This window comes from Mustela nivalis (genome assembly GCF_964662115.1).
Source record: "Mustela nivalis genome assembly, chromosome: 7".
In the NCBI taxonomy this organism is placed as follows: domain Eukaryota; kingdom Metazoa; phylum Chordata; class Mammalia; order Carnivora; family Mustelidae; genus Mustela; species Mustela nivalis.
Window position 1 is genome coordinate 57,246,889 of NC_139026.1, and position 17,607 is coordinate 57,264,495.

Genomic DNA, 17,607 nt, shown 5'->3' on the forward strand with positions numbered 1-17,607 from the left:
CACATGAGTGAATTATTTTCCTAAACTCTTCTCCTGTCCAGTCAGCTCACACACTAATCTTAAAAAAGCCCAACTCGATATTTATTCATTTCACCTATTTGAAAGGGCCAACTCCTAAGGCTAAGAAACCTGCCATCTTTGAATAGTCTGTAATGTTATGTTCTCAGTGGAGGAAGACTAACAGCCAACTGGTGGATTGAACCTGTTCATCTGGCCTTCCACAATGGATAGCTAGCAAATTCACCATATTGCTTGTCCAAACAGAAATGTTAAGGAACATAGAGGAAGAACTACATGGACTTTGATAACAAGAGAATCATAGTAGAAAGACTAAATTCATACCACACTTGTAATTGTTCAAAGTACCTTCAAAGCCCATCTACCTGTATTGCTAAATAAATAAATAAATAAATAATAAGCAAGCTAGCCAGCCAGCAAGTGTGTGTCATTTGACAGATGAATAAAAAGAGAAATGAATGGGATGAAACTAAAGTTTTAACCCCAATCCTTCCAGTTAGTAGAGTTGAATGCTTTAAAAAAATTATAATAATTAGATCATATTGATAGGATAGAGGGTAAAATGTTCTTTTGGTAGCAAGGAGAAATTTGGGATGCCTGGATGGTGCAGTGGGTTAAGCATCTAACTCTTGGTTTCAGCTTAGGTTATGATCTTAGTGTTGTGAGATCATGATCTCAGGGTCGTGAGATCAAGCCCCACGTCTGGCTCTGTGCTCAGTGAAGAGTCTGTGGAGATTCTCTCCCTCTCCCCTTCCCACTCCTGCGCTCTCTCCCTCTCCCTCTCTCTCCTTCTCTCAAATAAATAAATAAATATTTTAAAAACAAATAAAACAATGAGAAATTTATTCTACAGAGGAGATGATTCATCAGTTCTCTTACACTTGATCCAATGCTCTTAAGAAATGAAATATGACAGGGGTGTCTGGGTGGCTCAGTGGGTTAAAGCCTCTGCCTTCGGCTCAGGTCATGATCTCATCAGGGTCCTGGGATCGAGCCCCACATTGGGTTTCCTGCTCGGCGGGGAGCCTGCTTCCCCCTCTCTCTCTGCCTGCCTCTCTGCCTACTTGTGATCTCTGCCTGTCAAATAAATAAATAAAATCTTAAATTAAAAAAAAAAAAAGAGCTGAAATACGACATTACAGGGGAACTTACATATACAGGTTGCTGAGAATTTCATACGTAGTCATACTGACTGGCAACACATCCAGGAGTCCCAGGGGGCTTGATTATGTATTCACTGTTTATTAATTACTGGAAATTTCTCATAAAAATAAAACTCATCATGTTTTACAGGGTTCATATCCCAAAATCCTAATGAGCACCTCATTTCCTAAGAAAAGGTGATCAAAATAATGTGGAAAAGAATGGGGTGATAAAAAATGAAAAATATGTAGTAGCAAACTTGTATGAGTCATACACTAGGATCCTAGACTTGGCTGTGTGCTGAGAAGCTTGGTGATCTCTGTAATGACCTCTCTCTCACATAGGTACGTAGAGGAACTTTATGTATTTGCTTACTCCATGCTGAAATTACCTTTTCAGACTGCTTTGCCTTTATAACATAACTGCTTTCATTTTTAATGGGATGGAAGAAATTATGGTTGTTTTTCTGAAACCACATCAATTTTCAAAGGCAGCTGTAGCAACAGAGATGCGTTTGCACTGGAATTTTGGCTTCAAGGACAGTACCACTTTGAAAATTTGGCTGATTTCCCCAAACCCATAAGTTGGAGAAATACCAGGAATAAAAAGGGGAATTACATGGATGATTTACAATTTTCTTCACTCCCTTTCCTTAAAGTTAGGCCTTCTCAGTTGCCAAGAAAACAAGTTGAGATCAAAATGGAACCAAGTGATGACTGACAATTAACTACAGGAAACTATTTCAATGAATAAATTGGCCATAAATTAAAAATAAGAGACACTCCAATTTTAATAATATATTTCAGTAGAAAGAAGCAGGGACAGAGATTTGTTTGACTTTGAAAAACAACTTTTGGTTTTGTTTTGTTGTGTTTTCTAGTATTGTTTCCTCCCTAACTATATTTTCCTTAGGAAAAGTCTAAGAATTGGTCATTGCCAACCTACAGAATGTTTAACTACCCACCAATGAACTGACTTTGATTTTAATTTTTCCTTTCCTTTTCCTTTTTTTCTTTTTCTTTCCTTTTTCTGAGCCCTCACCATTCCTCATCTTTGCTTTTCTTCCTGGGCATACAATAAAAGTCAGCGTGACTTATAGCTTGCACTGAGGTACGGCTTTTCCACATATCCATAAGCATACACCTCCAATTTGAAAATACCCTTTTGTTCCTCATGGAAGAAATAAATGAAAATTGACTCAGTTAGGCTGTTTGTCTCTTTTGGCTTTTCTATCTTTGCAGGTAAAAGAAAGTATATATGAAAGCCACAGGTAACCATATCATTACATTTATGACAGGAAAAGAGCTAGTTTTCCAGCCGCATCCAAACTTGTCTCAATGCCAACTTCCTCCCATTTGCCTTAAAAAAAAAAAATCAGTTATTCCTCTAACCACCAAGCATACAGAGAACCAATGGGCCTCATTTCTGGTAATCCTTCAAATTCAACAACCACCTAGGAAATGTGTGCGCATGCACACACACACACACACACACTTACACTCGGGAGGTGTGAAAGTTCTGAACCACCTGAAACACCATCTGTTCCTCTTCTTATGCAAACAAATTGTGAAAGAAAATTTACCATTCAGGTTACATAATTTTAAAACAAGAATGACCAAGAACTTGAAGAGCTGACTGAGAATGTAAGTAGGTAAAAAGTGTGGTACAGGACTGTTGTCAGTGTGTACTCACATTCATGTGACATTCCCAGCTGAGGCCATTTCCTATACTTGTGGTTTTCAAACTGGACCTGGAGCCTACAGGTTACTGAAGTCACAGATCAATTTGCTACATCTTCCCAATGAGTCCATTTTAGTCACTAGCTGGCTGGGGGTATCATTTTTATAATAAGACATAGATATAAGACAGAGCAATATCAAATTTTGTATATATTTTATGAAATTGATAAGCATGCAAAATAATTACATAATCATAATGAGATGCTTAATACTCCAAATCACCTAGATCTCTGTCATCTTCTTTTAGAAGTCCTTTGAGGGGCACCTGGGTGGCTCAGTGGATTAAATCCTCTGCTTTTGGCTCAGGTCATGATCCCAGGGTTCTGGGATTCAGCCCCACATGGGGCTCTCTGGTCAGTGAGGAGCCTGCTTCCCCCCCACCCCCGCCCGCCTCTGCCCACTTGTGATCTCTGTCAAATCAATAAATAAAATCTTAAAAAAAAAAAAAAAAGTCCTTTGAAAACGATCTTCAAGAAAGCATCATACTACACCATTAAGTCTCTATGAAGGGAATCAACTGGCATACAGCTACATATAGAGAAAAAGTTCTAAGATACGAAGGCTGAGGGGTGCCTGCGTGGCTCATTTGGTTTAATGACCACCTCTTGGTCTCAGCTCGGGTCATGGTCTCAAGGTCATGGGATCAAGCTCCACATTGGGCTCCACAGTCAATGGGGATTCCGCTTGAGAATCTCTCCCTCTCTTTTTTTCCCTCCCTCATGTGCGGGTGCTCTCTCTTTCTCTCTCAAATAAATAAATCTTTAAAATACAATAAAATACAAAGTTTGGTTCTGTAGCATAAGGAAACTGACCTACCCAAGGAACTGTTGATATTGCTGTTTTCATTCCACATATGTGAAATCTCATGAACATACCCCAGCCATAAAGCACGCATATATGTTAAAGCAGTATTAGGTACTTACTGGAAAAGTCATATCTAAAATCAGAATTGTCCCTGTCCCACTAAAATATAAAATGAAAAAAGCTTTTCATACTTTTTTATAATTGAGAGAGAGAGAAAGAGAAAAGCAAACAAGAACAAGGAAACAAGGAAAAGAAGGGGAAATTGAATCACTTCTCTTTGTGTCTAGGAAAAATATATCACAAGTTTGTTTGTGTTTAGCCCCCAGTTTGTAGCCCAGCAATCTGAATCTATGAGCTTAAGACTTCATGGATGAGTGCATGAACCAGCTTCTGATTTAGAGGATAGCATTAACTCAATTAACTTTGAGACTAGCCCTTTCAAGAAATATATTTAGCTATGGCACACAATATTTCAATTCCAAAATGAGAATGTCAACTGAGAAACTAAATTTAAAATTTCAGTGGTTTCTCTCTCAGCTCCTCCCACACTTACTACAGATTTGAATAATATGAAGCCAGGAAGCATTTAAATAAATCGGGTGTGCATTCTAGGTTTTATTGCAGGTGGTGGTGCTTTAATCACTTGAAGTCTGTCAAATTATAGGCTGGCACACACAAGGAAGGAAATCTATGTCCTGTATGCCATGTTATTAGTGCTCTACCCTCAGCCAGGAAGGGAAATGTTTACCCTGTTGGGCAAGAGAAGATGGGATACAGGCTCTGCGGTCTGCAGCATCCCCCAAAGTGCTCACCACGCTGAGCCAGCAACCAAGGTCCCTTGAAGACAGAGCTTCAAGATAACATTAGGCAGAAAGGGAAAGAATCTTCCCAACACAAAAGACCATGTAAATACTGATACGTATATACATGCGTGCGCACACACACACACACATCACATGTTCTTTCGGGGTTCCTTTATAAATAACACACTATTCAATTCTGCCTGGGCTGACACTTCTATGGTCAACCTGTCAACCAAAGAGTTCTGGTTAATGTTAAATTCTGTTTTAAACATAGAGGGCTTGTCTATTACCTGGGCTTAAGAAGCTGTCCACCACATACCAGAAGCACTTTGAAATTTAAGGGTGATAATTTATTGATCACACTACATATTTTTTCCAAGATATGAGCCACAAGAAGTATTGTTGTGATCACCAGTAGTCAAACTGTAATTGACATTACCCAGACTTTAGTTTCAAAAGAAAGAGAGGGGGAGGGGAGTGTGTGTATATGTGTGTGTGTGCGTGCGCGCGTGCACACGTACATGTATACATTTAGGATATGCAGAGTTGCAATATAGAATTTTTATCTTATAAACTTTCTGGTTGTAATGAAAACCCAAATGTCCACTTGAATGTAAACATATCTTTTATTGTATGTTTTCATTAGAAAATCTACTAGTTAAAATGAGCATACCTCAGAAATCTATACTATTATAAGCTAATACTGGAGCACTTACTTTGTGCCAGGTGCGGTTCTAAAGGATTTCCATCTGATAGCTCGTTTGATCCTAATAACATCTCTTAGAGATAGGCACTATTATAGCCTTAAAAAAAAGGACTTTATTTATTTATTTATTTATTTATTTATTTATTTGAGAGAGAGAGCGAGCATGCAAGTAGGGGGTGAAGCAGAGGGAGAGGGAAAAGCAGATTCTGGGCTGACCATGGAGCCCACTGGGGGCTCAATCCCACAATCCTGAGATCATGACCTCAGCTGAAATTGAGAGTTGGAGGCTTAACTGACTGAGCCACACAGGTGCCCCTATATGCTCTTTTATAGTTGAGGGACTTGAGAAGTTTGGTAACTTGCCAAAATTGCCATGTTCCTGCAGCTAGTTAACTGTAGAATTGGACGTCAAACTTAACAGTGACACTCCCAGATCTCCTGCTCTCAACTCCAGACTACGCTGCTCTCTGTTAGCAAGGGGACAACAGGGTCTTGCTTATCCCCAGTTCCACTTTCATAGTGACCGTGGGGAAAAGTAGATCATACAGGTAAGCCTAGAGGCCTCTGAAACAGTGCAATCACAGACCCTCTGTTTCTACCTTTCCCAGATCTCAAGCTGCCTCCCCCAGGAATGACCTTCTGTGGAGAGGCATTTGAGAAAATGAGGAGCTGCTGTGACATCCTAGCAGGTATAACTTTCTACAGACTTAAAAACAAACAAAAAAAATACTTAAAAGATTAATACAGACTACAGGACAGAAAAGTAAGCATGTGGTTTAATAACTAGGCAGAGATATCATATTTCCATATTAATAAGGAATTAGAATAAACATGAGTTCAACATTGCTATATGAAAACATAGCCGGGTTTAAAAGTTGATGGATATGAAGAACTCTGTAGTTGTTTTCACAGAACTATGAGAAAAGGTCTCAGAATTGTCTCCCATGCAACAGTCAAACAGGTACAACCTTTAACGTGAGGTGTGGTTACCAGTTCTCAGGGAGACAGTCTAATGTTGAAATAGGAAAACACTGTATCGATGACAGACAAACAAGCAATTGTTTAAGACATGCTGTCTATCGTTGTCATTTTCACCTACATGAAAATAAATGCAAATGGTAGAATGTGTATGAAGTGGATAAAGAAACCAGCCCAAAGAACATGCATTAAGAATCACAGGACGTGGGGCGCCTGGGTAGCTCAGTGGATTAAAGCCTCTGCCTTCAGCTCAGGTCATGATCCCAGGGTCCTGGGATCGAGCCCCACATCGGGCTCTCTGCTCAGTGAGGAGCCTGCTTCCTCCTTTCTCCTCTCTCTCCGCCTGCCTCTCTGCCTACTTGTGATCTCTGTCTGTCAAATAAATAAATAAAATCTTAAAAAAAAAAAAGTGATGCATCCTAGCATAGCCAAAACAATTAAAAAAAAAAAAAAAGAAGAATCACAGGACGTTACAGTTAGAAAGGACCTTAGTGAACAAGTCCAACTTCTGCATTTTACATAAAATAAAACTAGGGTTAGCGGAATTTGGATTGTATGTGTAAGTATATCTTCAGTTCTGGCCATGAGGAATCGCCCCTAGAGAGAATGTACAGAGTGAGAAGACATGAGATGGGTATGTAGGACCCTGAAAGCCCTGGGTTTTGAGAGGTGGGTCAATGAAGAGCCCCCATAAAGGCAGCTGGTGAGGGGCAATGGAGAGGTAGAAAGAAAGCCAAGAAGCTCATGAGGTCATGAGAGCGTGGGAGGGAAGGAATTTTAGGAAAGACTGAGTGGTTGTGTTCAATGGTAAAAGGAGTCCTAAGAAGATCGGAACTAGGAAATATGCATTAGATTTGTTCGTTATTGATCAGTGGTGACCTGAGCAAAAGCAGTTTCAGGCTCATGATTATAGTGGAAGAGAATGAGAGGTAAAATAGTAAGATAGAACTTAAGACAGTAAGATAGTAAGTAAGCCCACATTCCACAAGCCTGGAAAAAAGAAAAAGATGGTACAGGGGTCAAAGAAATCCTTATGGGAAAACAGTTGGTAGAGCATGAGAGGAATAATTGAAGCAGTCATCAAAACAACATAAGGGAAGATGAAAGAAATGGGTAGAGGTCAGACTGAGAGATGAACCTTGAAAAGAGGGTGTACAGAGCTTGCTCTGAGACAGCAGAGATGGGAAACGGATGGCTATAACACAACTAGGTAGTTTTTCAACCAAATTTTAATTTCTATGATTAACTTTTCCAACCATGTGGAGTTTATTTTGGTGAATAATCAAAGTTCTAAAAATTCTCTTCTTTGACTGCCTATGTTAAGGTTTGAATGAATGAGTAATCAACAGGGAGCCCCAGGCCTAGACCCTCCACTCACAAAGGACTCAGACAAGCTATTGTTAGCAGCACAGTCTCCCACACATGCCCTTCCCTTCATCCTCCACTCACTGGAACAAGTTTCCTCATTCTCCAGATCCTTCCACCAGCTATGGAAATTAGGTTCTCACGCCATTGGGAAACACTGAGGAGATTGATGGGGAGGAGTTCAACTATCTTCAATCTTGTGAAGCCTGGCAAGTTTAAAGCCTTGCCAACTATCTATTTTCTTTGCTTGGTTTTTGCCACAGGCAAGAATGAGCAATAAGAAGGAAGAGTGATGGCAGAAAAGAGCACTCTTAGAAAATGAAAAGAAAAAGAGAGAGAGAGAGAAAGGCTTAGAATAGGGAAGATTTACTGCTGAACTTAAACTAGAGAGCTAGTTAGGAAAGAGTGGTTGGTCACAGAATTAAAAGCTACTCATGTGTGTTTATTTAAGATTATGTGGATTACCTATGACATTGGATGACCCAAATGGGTTTCTCTCCACAAAGGTGCTCCTACTAGATACCTGTGTGAGTCCTTTCCTGAGAACCATGAACCCTGTGTGCAAAATCAATTATGGTTCTTTCCTCCAGGAAGAGAGTGAGACAATATGGTCTGAAAAGCCGTGTTGCCCTTAAATTTTAGCAACATCAGCTTCAGCACTATTCTTTAGTTATAAAGTCTGAGATACATTTTTCAAAACTGGATCAGATACATTTTCATATCCATCCTTTCCCCCTTAATCTTAAAGGTATGTAAGACTTTTCTTAGGTGAGGAATGAAAAAAATAGTCTTTGAATTAGTATATACCATAATATGATCATTTAAATTCACTCCAGAGGTGCTGGCAAGAGCTGTCTTGCTTGAGCTCATGCAGTCTACCTTTGCCCCAACTCCTCCCCCCAATTTTAGAAGTGTTGGGTAGTAATGCAATTCTGTTTCTTGAAAGGATATATTCATTCAACAGGCATTTTTTTTTAAGTACCCAGCACATGCATGACATTGGTCTGGGTGCTGCAAATATCAAGATGAATGAGATATAAAATTGGCCTCTTAGCATCTAGTAAAGAGGAACAAGAGAAAATGTAAATACTTTTTTCGTTTCCACAATCTGATTTATTTGGAGGTTTGTTTTATACCCTTCCTCAGAATACCAAAACCTATGATATATCCATTGCCTTGTGTATTATCAGCAGACCTGTCATCATCAATAAGCAGAAACGTAAATAAAACTGGTTATGCAAAAGGAAAGTTCTAGATAAAGAGAGAGACTTCATCTAAAAGAGCAACACATGACACTATGAGAAATGCCAACCACCCTTCTGTCTAATTCTCGGAGGCAGTGTCAAAGACACACACACACACACACACTCTACAACAACTACAACAAAAACACTTACCTGATTTGCCCACACCTGCTCTCCCAAATATTGCCAGCTTGACCTCTGCACTTTTAGCCATGCTGGGTGTTGGTGGATAATTCACTGTTGTGCACACTGAAGAGCTGAGAAAATCTTTTTGGCTCCAGCCTTTGGATTCACCATATCATTGTAAATCTGCAGTCCTGCAACCAAAGAGATTTGGGAAGTCCTAAGTGACTGGAGAAAGGAATTCATATTTATGAAGCACCTTCTCCCTGATGGCCACCCCTCACTTTATCATCATCTTCCTCCGCAGCAATCCCGTGCAAGGGTTATAGTCATTTACTGCAAACTAGTCAACTAATAAGTGATAGATCCATGACGTGAACTTAGATCTCTTTGGTTCTAAAACATATGCATTTTCATACCCAACAACATTGCCTAAGGTATTTTTTTATGAAGGTATTGTCTTTGGATCACTAATGGATAACAAATATTTGAAGTGTGTGAATACGTGTATTTACCATGTGTCTATACATACCCAATACACAACACACGGGATGGGGAGAGTCACATTTAGAAGTCTTTCTTTTCCTGAGGGCTGAATAATATACATTCGTCTTTATCCATCCTACTGTAATGATTGGATTTGCACTTCAAGGTTAAATTTTAGCTCAGTTCACACTAGATCCCATGATTGAGACATCTGACAGACATCCATGTTCCAGGAATTGATATACAATATCTACTTTATATCCTTATATTTTTCTGGGCACAACACCCCTGGTACACAAAAGATAAATGCCATGACTCAACTTCAGATTCCTTTTCTACGACAACCTGAACGCTTAACACTGCTCTAACACTTAGAAAATGACATTGCATACAATGTAAGCACATGTGATATAGAAGCAGTGCTTCAGGAATGACACCTAGGTTCTTAGTACCATGAATATGTAAAGCTGGGAACAGCCTTGGGGTTAACCAAAGGAATCCGCCAGCCATGGCAAGAATCCTTCCTTGAGATCAGACAACACCTTGCGTCTAATTGGCCACTTTCAGATACCTGAGGTTAGTGCTGGTGAGCTGACATTACTTCAACTTTTTGTTTACTTTCAGTCAGAAGCCTTCAAGTAGCCTATCAGTTATTAGGACCCTTGGCCCCATCCTAGGCTATTTCCTAGGAAAATGAGACCTGGCATCTTCCCTTGTTCTTCATGAGCTGTACGGTTTTGTTTTGCCTTGGTTTGTTCTTGACCCTCGCCTTCTCTCTTCACCACATGGAGTCCTCTTTGCTGGCACTTGCCTCTTGATCACTAAAAAACATGGCGTCCACTGCATTCACTCCTTGAGATAGGGCCTGACAAACTGACCTACCAAGGTTCACCGAGATTCTCCCTATTCTTTGTTTAGCTGGCCTTGTGGCTGTACAAGTACTCACAGCAAGACTCACAACTCTCACAGGAACTGCAGACTCCCTCGTTCTGAACTTCTGCAGTCAGTGTTTGAAACCTATATATAAGACTTGACTCTCATCCTTGTTAAACTTAATCACATCAGTGATTCATTCATTTCATCCTTTTTTTTTTTCAGTCTGCAAAGATATTTTTACAACACGAATCTGTTATCTAAACGTGTAAACGGCTCCTGCCAATGTTTTGTCATCTACAACTTTTCAAAGGAGCTTCTCAACAGAAAGAAAAAAGTAAAAATCCTGCTGAAAAAGGATTTCTACAAAGACGTGAACATGTAATTGTTTTCTTCATTAGGCATCTTAGCCATCAACCTGTACCCAATGAATTTTGTACTTGCTGATTTCCAAAGGCTCAGAACTTCCTCCAAAGGATAAAAAGCTCAACATTGACATTAGCTATTGTTTACCTCACCCCCAACAACAATAACAACAACAACAACAAAATTTCTCTGTAATCATTAATAGTTGGAAAACCAGAAGCTTTAACATCTGCAATTTGTCCAGACCCATATTATTGGCTCAAGATAAAAGAATTTCCTTATTTGTCATCTTATATGTATTCATTATGGAAAGGCCCTATGTTTAAAGTTCCGTGCTTCATTTCAGAACATCACAAAAGCATAATATATGGAGATACATAACTACATAAATTCTAAATAAGAATGACAAGCATTTCTTTGAAACATAGACCATGCAAGGGTCTGGAGCTTGTATAAACAACAATTTGTTATTTCATGCAAAATTGTTCATTCCCATGCACATAAAGCCTAAGTAATTATCTATCTTATTTATAGTTCCTGAAAGTAGTCATCAGATGTGATTTTTAAAAAACATTTGTTAAGTCAAATATTTCATTAACTCCCAAATGGCCTCAGAGGTATAGGAATTTCACATAAGAAAGAGAAATTGTGTAGGGCAATTTTTTCCCTTATGAAGGTACAGCTGCTTATTGTCAACCTTATGCTTAGAAAAATCACTTAAAGGAAGACACAAACTGACATATGTCTTTCAGCAGTTTGTTATTCACATAAAAATGTGATGTTACATTTGACAAAGATATAAAACAAAGATAAATGTGTAAATTGTAATAAGTGACCTTTTGCCAATTTCTGATGTTCAAAATAATTTATAATCCAAGACCTTCCATAAAATGGATCTAAAAACATTTGTTTTAATATTATTGTACAGAAATATTCTGGCTGGGTCTAGAAGTTGCCATTTACTTATTATGTGGACACTGCTTTACTAAGACAAAAACTTCTGAGCTTCTATCACTCCTAAAGCTAAAATCACACATAGATATTTAAGAGATTTAAGGGACAGTGATTTTCTCCCCCCTAAACATAAAGGAGCTAAAAGAAAGCTTAGAAAGAAGAAAAAAAGGAGCTGGCCTCCATACTATGTTATTACTAATATATTCATTGATCATTCCACAATTGTGCTAAGCACAGACAAAAGTGGCTACCTTCCAGGAGCTTATGATCTGTTAGACCTGTGACATTTAAGTCACCAATAACCTGATGTTTTTTACATTTATTGAAAAAAAGATTTCATTCATAATTCCCAGTACTATACTTATCAAAATTCCTGCTTTCCACTTCCTCTTTGGGGGGTAAAAAAAGCAAGCATCTTTATAAGGTAACAGTTTTTCTAACTTCTGTATTTATCATCAAAATAAAGCGCAGCTGTTTAGGCAAGCAAAGCATCTAGTCTGGCCGTGGGAATGAGAGCCTCTTGCCTAGCTCCAAAATCAAGTTCTCCTCTTCTGGCTACGGGGGAATGCTCCCTCATCTTGCAACGCAGCACCCACAGCGACAAGGTTAATCGTGCAAGATGCCTGGGGATAGCTTAGCTCCAAAAGCAACAGGTATCCTAGAATGATCAACAGGCCCATCGTGGACTGCAGGTCACTTGCTCTCAACCTGGAGAGAAACGCAGCCTAAGTCAAAAAGGGCATTCTCAGTCTCAGCTCCGAGGGCGCTGTCAAGCCCTGCGCGCCGCGCTCACATCCCCTCCCAGCGAACCCCGAAGCCGCCCTGAGAAGACGCGGGGACCAGGAGAACCGACCCAGAGGCCAAGCGTTCAAGGGGTCTCAAGGGTTTGCAGGAAGTCGTCCCGAAAGAGCCACCTGGGCACGTGCGTGACACTCACCTGTTCACACTCTCCAGGCCCCGGAGAGCCGCGGTCCCCTGCAAGTTCGGGATCGGTCCCCCGAGACCGCGGAGCCCTGCCACGCCGCGCCGCCCAGTCTGCGGCTTGCGTTTCCGAGACGCGGGCCCGCGATCGCGCGTGGGAGCCGCCGCGGCAGCTGCGAAGACCGACCGACGGGTGCGGGGGGTCTCCGCGCTCGCGCTCGCCAGGACGCGCGGCGGAGGGACTGCGGCAGGACGCGAGCTCAGCCCGGCCGGGGCCGCCGCGCCGCCGCCAGGATGCTGCAGTGCGGCGCGTTGGCGCCCCCTACTGGGGCCAGAGGCCGGTTCCTCCCGCGACGCCGCCTCCCCGCCCGGGGAAAGGAGACGCATCTGTTCCGCGCGCTCCTGCGGCCCGGGGCTGCCTTCCCTTTCCCCCGCTCGGTCCTTGGCCCCTAGGCTCTCGCTGAGGGACTCTCTCCGTTAAATTTTTGCGTGTGGAAGCATCGCTCCGTGGGGTTTCCCATTCCTTCCTTCCGATGATGCTCACAACATCCCCTTGAGGTACCTTTGATTCTCCCCAGGTTACCCAACAGGAAATTGAAAGAGAAGATAAATAACTTGTCCAAGGCTAGTAAATGGTTGGAATGAAATCCAGGCTGGATTGGAAGCTGAGAGATGCTAGGAGCGATTACAAATACTGAATTCGACTGAAATGTATAGCTCTCTCTTTGACAAAGTTCCAAAGCCTTCGTCTTCTCCTTATATGCTCAGTCTTTGTAGTGTTCGAATGGAAGTCACACTCCATCGTCCTCCAGACCTGAGGAACATGATTGATATCAATGCCGTGCTCGACCTGCTTTCATCTCTCCTCGCATTTGGTATTTACACCTCCCTTGGGGTAAGCACTAGTATAATTATTAGCCTTTCACAGATGAGAAAGTACCCGCTGCAGGGGTACTTGGTGGGAGAGATGGAACCATGGAGGCAGTTTCCAAGGCCAGTGCTGACCCCACAACCCACACCTGGATAAGATGAGCCAGTTTGGGGTCTTATAGCCTGTTACCTGTCATCATGTTTGCATTGTACTCATTTTTCTTTCATCTTCTCCTTTAAACCTGAACTTCCTGAATGTTGAGATCTATTGTATGTCTCCCTGGATTTCCAGCCTCTACCATCATGCCTGGAGCCTTGTGAATATTCAAGAGACAAGGTGTTGAGTGAATGAAAAGAAAGAACAAGTTGTGACCAGATATGTTTGATTTCTCTTACATGATTTGCAATAGAATAGTGATAAAAATTGAACGTATAACGGGCCTGAAGTTTCGTAAAGAAGGCTGAGAAAGAGATTTCATCATCTTGGCATACAGTAAGTTTTTGACGTCTGGGATGTGGAAAGAATTATCTCTGTAGCTTATATAGAATTTTATAGAAACCCAATTACATGGAATTTCGTGGCATTTCTGTTCAGGGCTAACATGTTACATTCTTCCCCTATCAAGTTCTATATTCCTGAACATGTATGTATATATGTGTATTTGTGTGTGTGTGTGTGTGTGTGTGTGTGTGTATTTCTGCAGACTTAAGTTGAAATGTCTACTTTGCCACCCTTCTTGAATGGAGTGATTGAAAAGTCCCCGAACTAGGCCTTTTTTGAAGCATTTCTTTGGGATCTTGTCTATGCAAAGTGTTTCCCACCATTTTCCCACTTAGTCAATATAGGTCAGCGCTCCTCTGTCAACTAGGGAAGCTCTTGCCTCCGTGTTTCCAGTTCTTGATGTACTACACCAAGAGAGATGACTAACTAACTGGACCCTGAACCCATTGTGTTGTATCTTCAGTGTGATGCCTATATTCAATGGGAGTGTTTCCTTTGTCTCAAAAGCAGCAAAATGGAGCCACTCCCCATTATGATTCTTGCTCCATAGATCAGTAAGAAAGACAGAGGACAATTTGCCCTTACAAATCCTCCATATTCCTTGCTAGGGAGAGGTCTTCTCATACTTAAGTCCATTAGCCTGGCTCCAGGCTTGAGCTAAAACATTTAGCATCTAACTAGTAAATGAATTGTCAGTATAAACCCCAAACACAATAAAAATTGGAATTGTGTGTGTGTGTGCATATGGCAATAATGCTTATTGTAGATTAAATAAGTAGTAGAAAAAATACAAAGAAATAGGAAATCACCCCCAAATTCACATTATCCAGAAATAACCGCCTTTTCTATGAGAGGAAATAGTTACCATAAGAGAACAGAGATTGTTACCACAAGAGAACAGAGATGGATCAAATAGCATTACAGCTATGCTAAGTGTTACTGTTCTTTTTTAACAAATAAATAAGTGCTATTTTTAATTTAAAAATACACTCAATAAAGCAGAAGATAAAGAAATTAAAGCCACTCTTAAATGGTGGCTTCAGATGCTTTCTTATCTCACAAGTTATTTTATGTTCGAGAGTCCACTGAGGTTAAAACTACACAGAATGAGGGGTGCCTGGGTGGCTCAGTGGGTTAAGCCTCTGCCTTTGGCTCAGGTCAGGATCTCAGGATCCTGGAATCGAGCCCCGCATCTTGTTCTCTGCTCAGCAGGGAGCCCACTTCCCCCTCTTCCTCTGCCTGCCTCTCTGCCTACTTGTGATCTCTGTCTGTCAAATAAATAAATAAAAGTCTCTTAAAAAAAAAAAACTACACTGAATGAGATCTGAATTCATTATCCTTAACCATATATTCATTTTATTTTTTTCATATTTATATATTTATATGGTTTATATTTAACCATTTATTTGTTTTAGTCAATATCATTATCATTTAAGAAGAAGGAAATTCAAAAATAAATAAATATAAAAAGGAGGAAATTAGCTGTCTGTCCTCTTATGTCCCTCACTTCCACTTCCTTCTTTCTATATTTTTATTTCTGTATTTTTTTATTGTCAGGATATATAATATTTGCCTTTGTTCTGAATTTCTAATTCCCAGAGTGATCTCAACTTAGTTCTATATTTAAATGGGATACATTTATTTAATTGTTTTACCACAGTTTTTCTATTACTTACTTTTTATTTTGATTAATCTTTTCATTTCTTCATTAAGCAAGGTTTTCAAGAAGGTCTTATAGATGCTATATCATGTAACTGAAAATACCCATCCCTTCCTTTCCCCGTTTTCAATTTATTTTGTAATTACCCGACTCTGGTTTACATGATCTTTTCCTCTTTTTCTTCCTGTGTAACATATTTTGTAGTTATTATATTGTTTATTTTTAAAATCAAACATCGGGGGCACCTGGGTGGCTCAGTGGGTTAAAGCCTCTGCCTTCGGCTCAGGTTATGATCCCAGGGTGCTGGAATCGAGCCTCGCATCGGGCTTTCTGCTCGGCTGGGAGCCTGCTTCCTCCTCTCTCTAGCTGACTCTCTGCCTGCTTCTATGATCTCTGCCTGCCAAATAAATGAATAAAATCTTTAAAAAAAAACCCAAACATCATATTGGCTGTGATATATAATAAATGAATTCTAATTCTGTACCTACCTTATCGGAGACCTGTTTGCTTTCTCTACGGAGCAATGGTTTGAGGGCTGAGCATTCTCCTTCATCTGCCATCCTGAGATGGGAACATAAAGCCAAGAGGAGAGGTCATCTGAGTTTCTGTGTGGTTTCTGTTAAAGTTTACACACTCTGCTTTACTTCTGAGGTTTTACTGAAGACCCCATACCAAGATTCAGTGCAGGTTGTCAGAATCAGATATTATTCCACAGAAAAGATTTCCTCAGGCTTCAAAGAGTTCACCCCCTTTCATTCTTAGGTCCCCCTCCTCTCTCTCTCTTAAGCCTTCAGTGACAACTGCTCACTCTCTCCCCTCCTCTTGTCAGAAAAGGAAAGGATAGTTGCTTAGTTCATTTCACTCCAAATTTAGGTGTTCATTCTTAGTGGAAAAGAATACCCAGGATTTGATGACTCACCAATACTGCTTCTGGAGAGAGGGCAGTTATCTTTTATTATTCTTTTATTTCCTGAGAGGATTTATTTTGAAGTTTTATGGAAAGAAATCATAACTTTCTCCTTGTTTTGTTTTGTTTTGTTTTTGCTGCTAATTTTGTTTTGTTTTGTTTTTTACTTAAAGGGATATTTTATTATTGTTATTGTTTATTTAGCTAGATGTTAGGCAAGGGCAAGTCTGACTGTGGCCACAACTAGACTTCCCCTCTGACTGAGAATGCTGAAGGCTAACCAAAATGTACGAAATAGCTATTTAGAAGCATTGGAAAACAACCAAGGCTGAGTGCCAATCCCTGACAGGAGGGAATGCACTTGGGTTTAGCCCCACAGTCATCCAAGTTTTCTCCTTGGGGGTATTTGAAGGGCAGTGGTCCATGAAATTGGAGTTCAGACAACAATCAGAACAGGGTTCAGGGCTACTAATGCTACTGGATTCAGAGGGTTAAAGTGCCACAGAGGATAGCCACAGAAGCAGAACTCCCAGTATTTGCACAGAAATGCCCCTGGAACCTTGGCCATTTCCTGGGCTCTGCATTGTCTGGTGAGTCTCTCAGAGACCTAGTAAAAGAACAGCTGCCTAGGGTCTGAAAGCTAGGTGGCGATTTTAGAGACCTCCGAGTCCTCAGAAGACATGAAAGTTGAGGCTAGCCAGAGTTTAGAGTACTTTCTGACATTCAGCTGAGGACTCAGAAAGATTATAAGGCCATGCTTTAGAAATGAGGGCAATAATCTAAGAGTAATGGTAAATCTGACCCTCCCCTGAACAGGGATTAAAAAGAAGCCTGGACAGGGACAAGTTAACCCACCAGTAAATGCACTGCCTGCCAAAGCAAAAAGCAACACTGTTAAGAAAGATAACATAATCCAGAGCCTCTAGAACTATCATCTATAATGTCAAGTCCTCTGTATTAGTCTGCTAGGGCTACCATAACAAAATACCACAGGCTGGGTAGCTTAAATAACAGAAATTTATTTATTACAGTTCTGGAAGCTGGGAAATCCAAGATCAAAGTCCTGGCAAAATAAATTTCATTCTGAGGTCTTTCCTCTTGGCTTGTAGGCAACAGTCATTTTACTGTACTCACATGACTTCTTT

At 40.5% G+C, this 17,607-nt stretch overlaps 1 protein-coding gene across 2 annotated transcripts in view; it reads right to left on the bottom strand.

Moving 5' to 3' along the window:
• RERG (RAS like estrogen regulated growth inhibitor) overlaps nt 1-12,817 on the bottom strand; it is a 124,698-nt gene extending 111,881 nt beyond the window's left edge. Inside the window, exons 1-2 of one of the 2 annotated variants that reach the window (XM_082742380.1) lie at nt 12,540-12,786; nt 8,954-9,117 (exon numbers count right to left, since the gene is read on the bottom strand). In XM_082742380.1, coding sequence (XP_082598506.1) covers nt 8,954-9,014 — 61 coding nt within the window. In that variant the 5' untranslated portion in view covers nt 9,015-9,117; nt 12,540-12,786. Of the gene's footprint in view, nt 1-8,953; nt 9,118-12,539 lie in introns of both variants that reach the window. The other variant, XM_082742379.1, reaches the window with a different exon arrangement.
• Between the last annotated feature and the right edge of the window lie 4,790 nt (nt 12,818-17,607).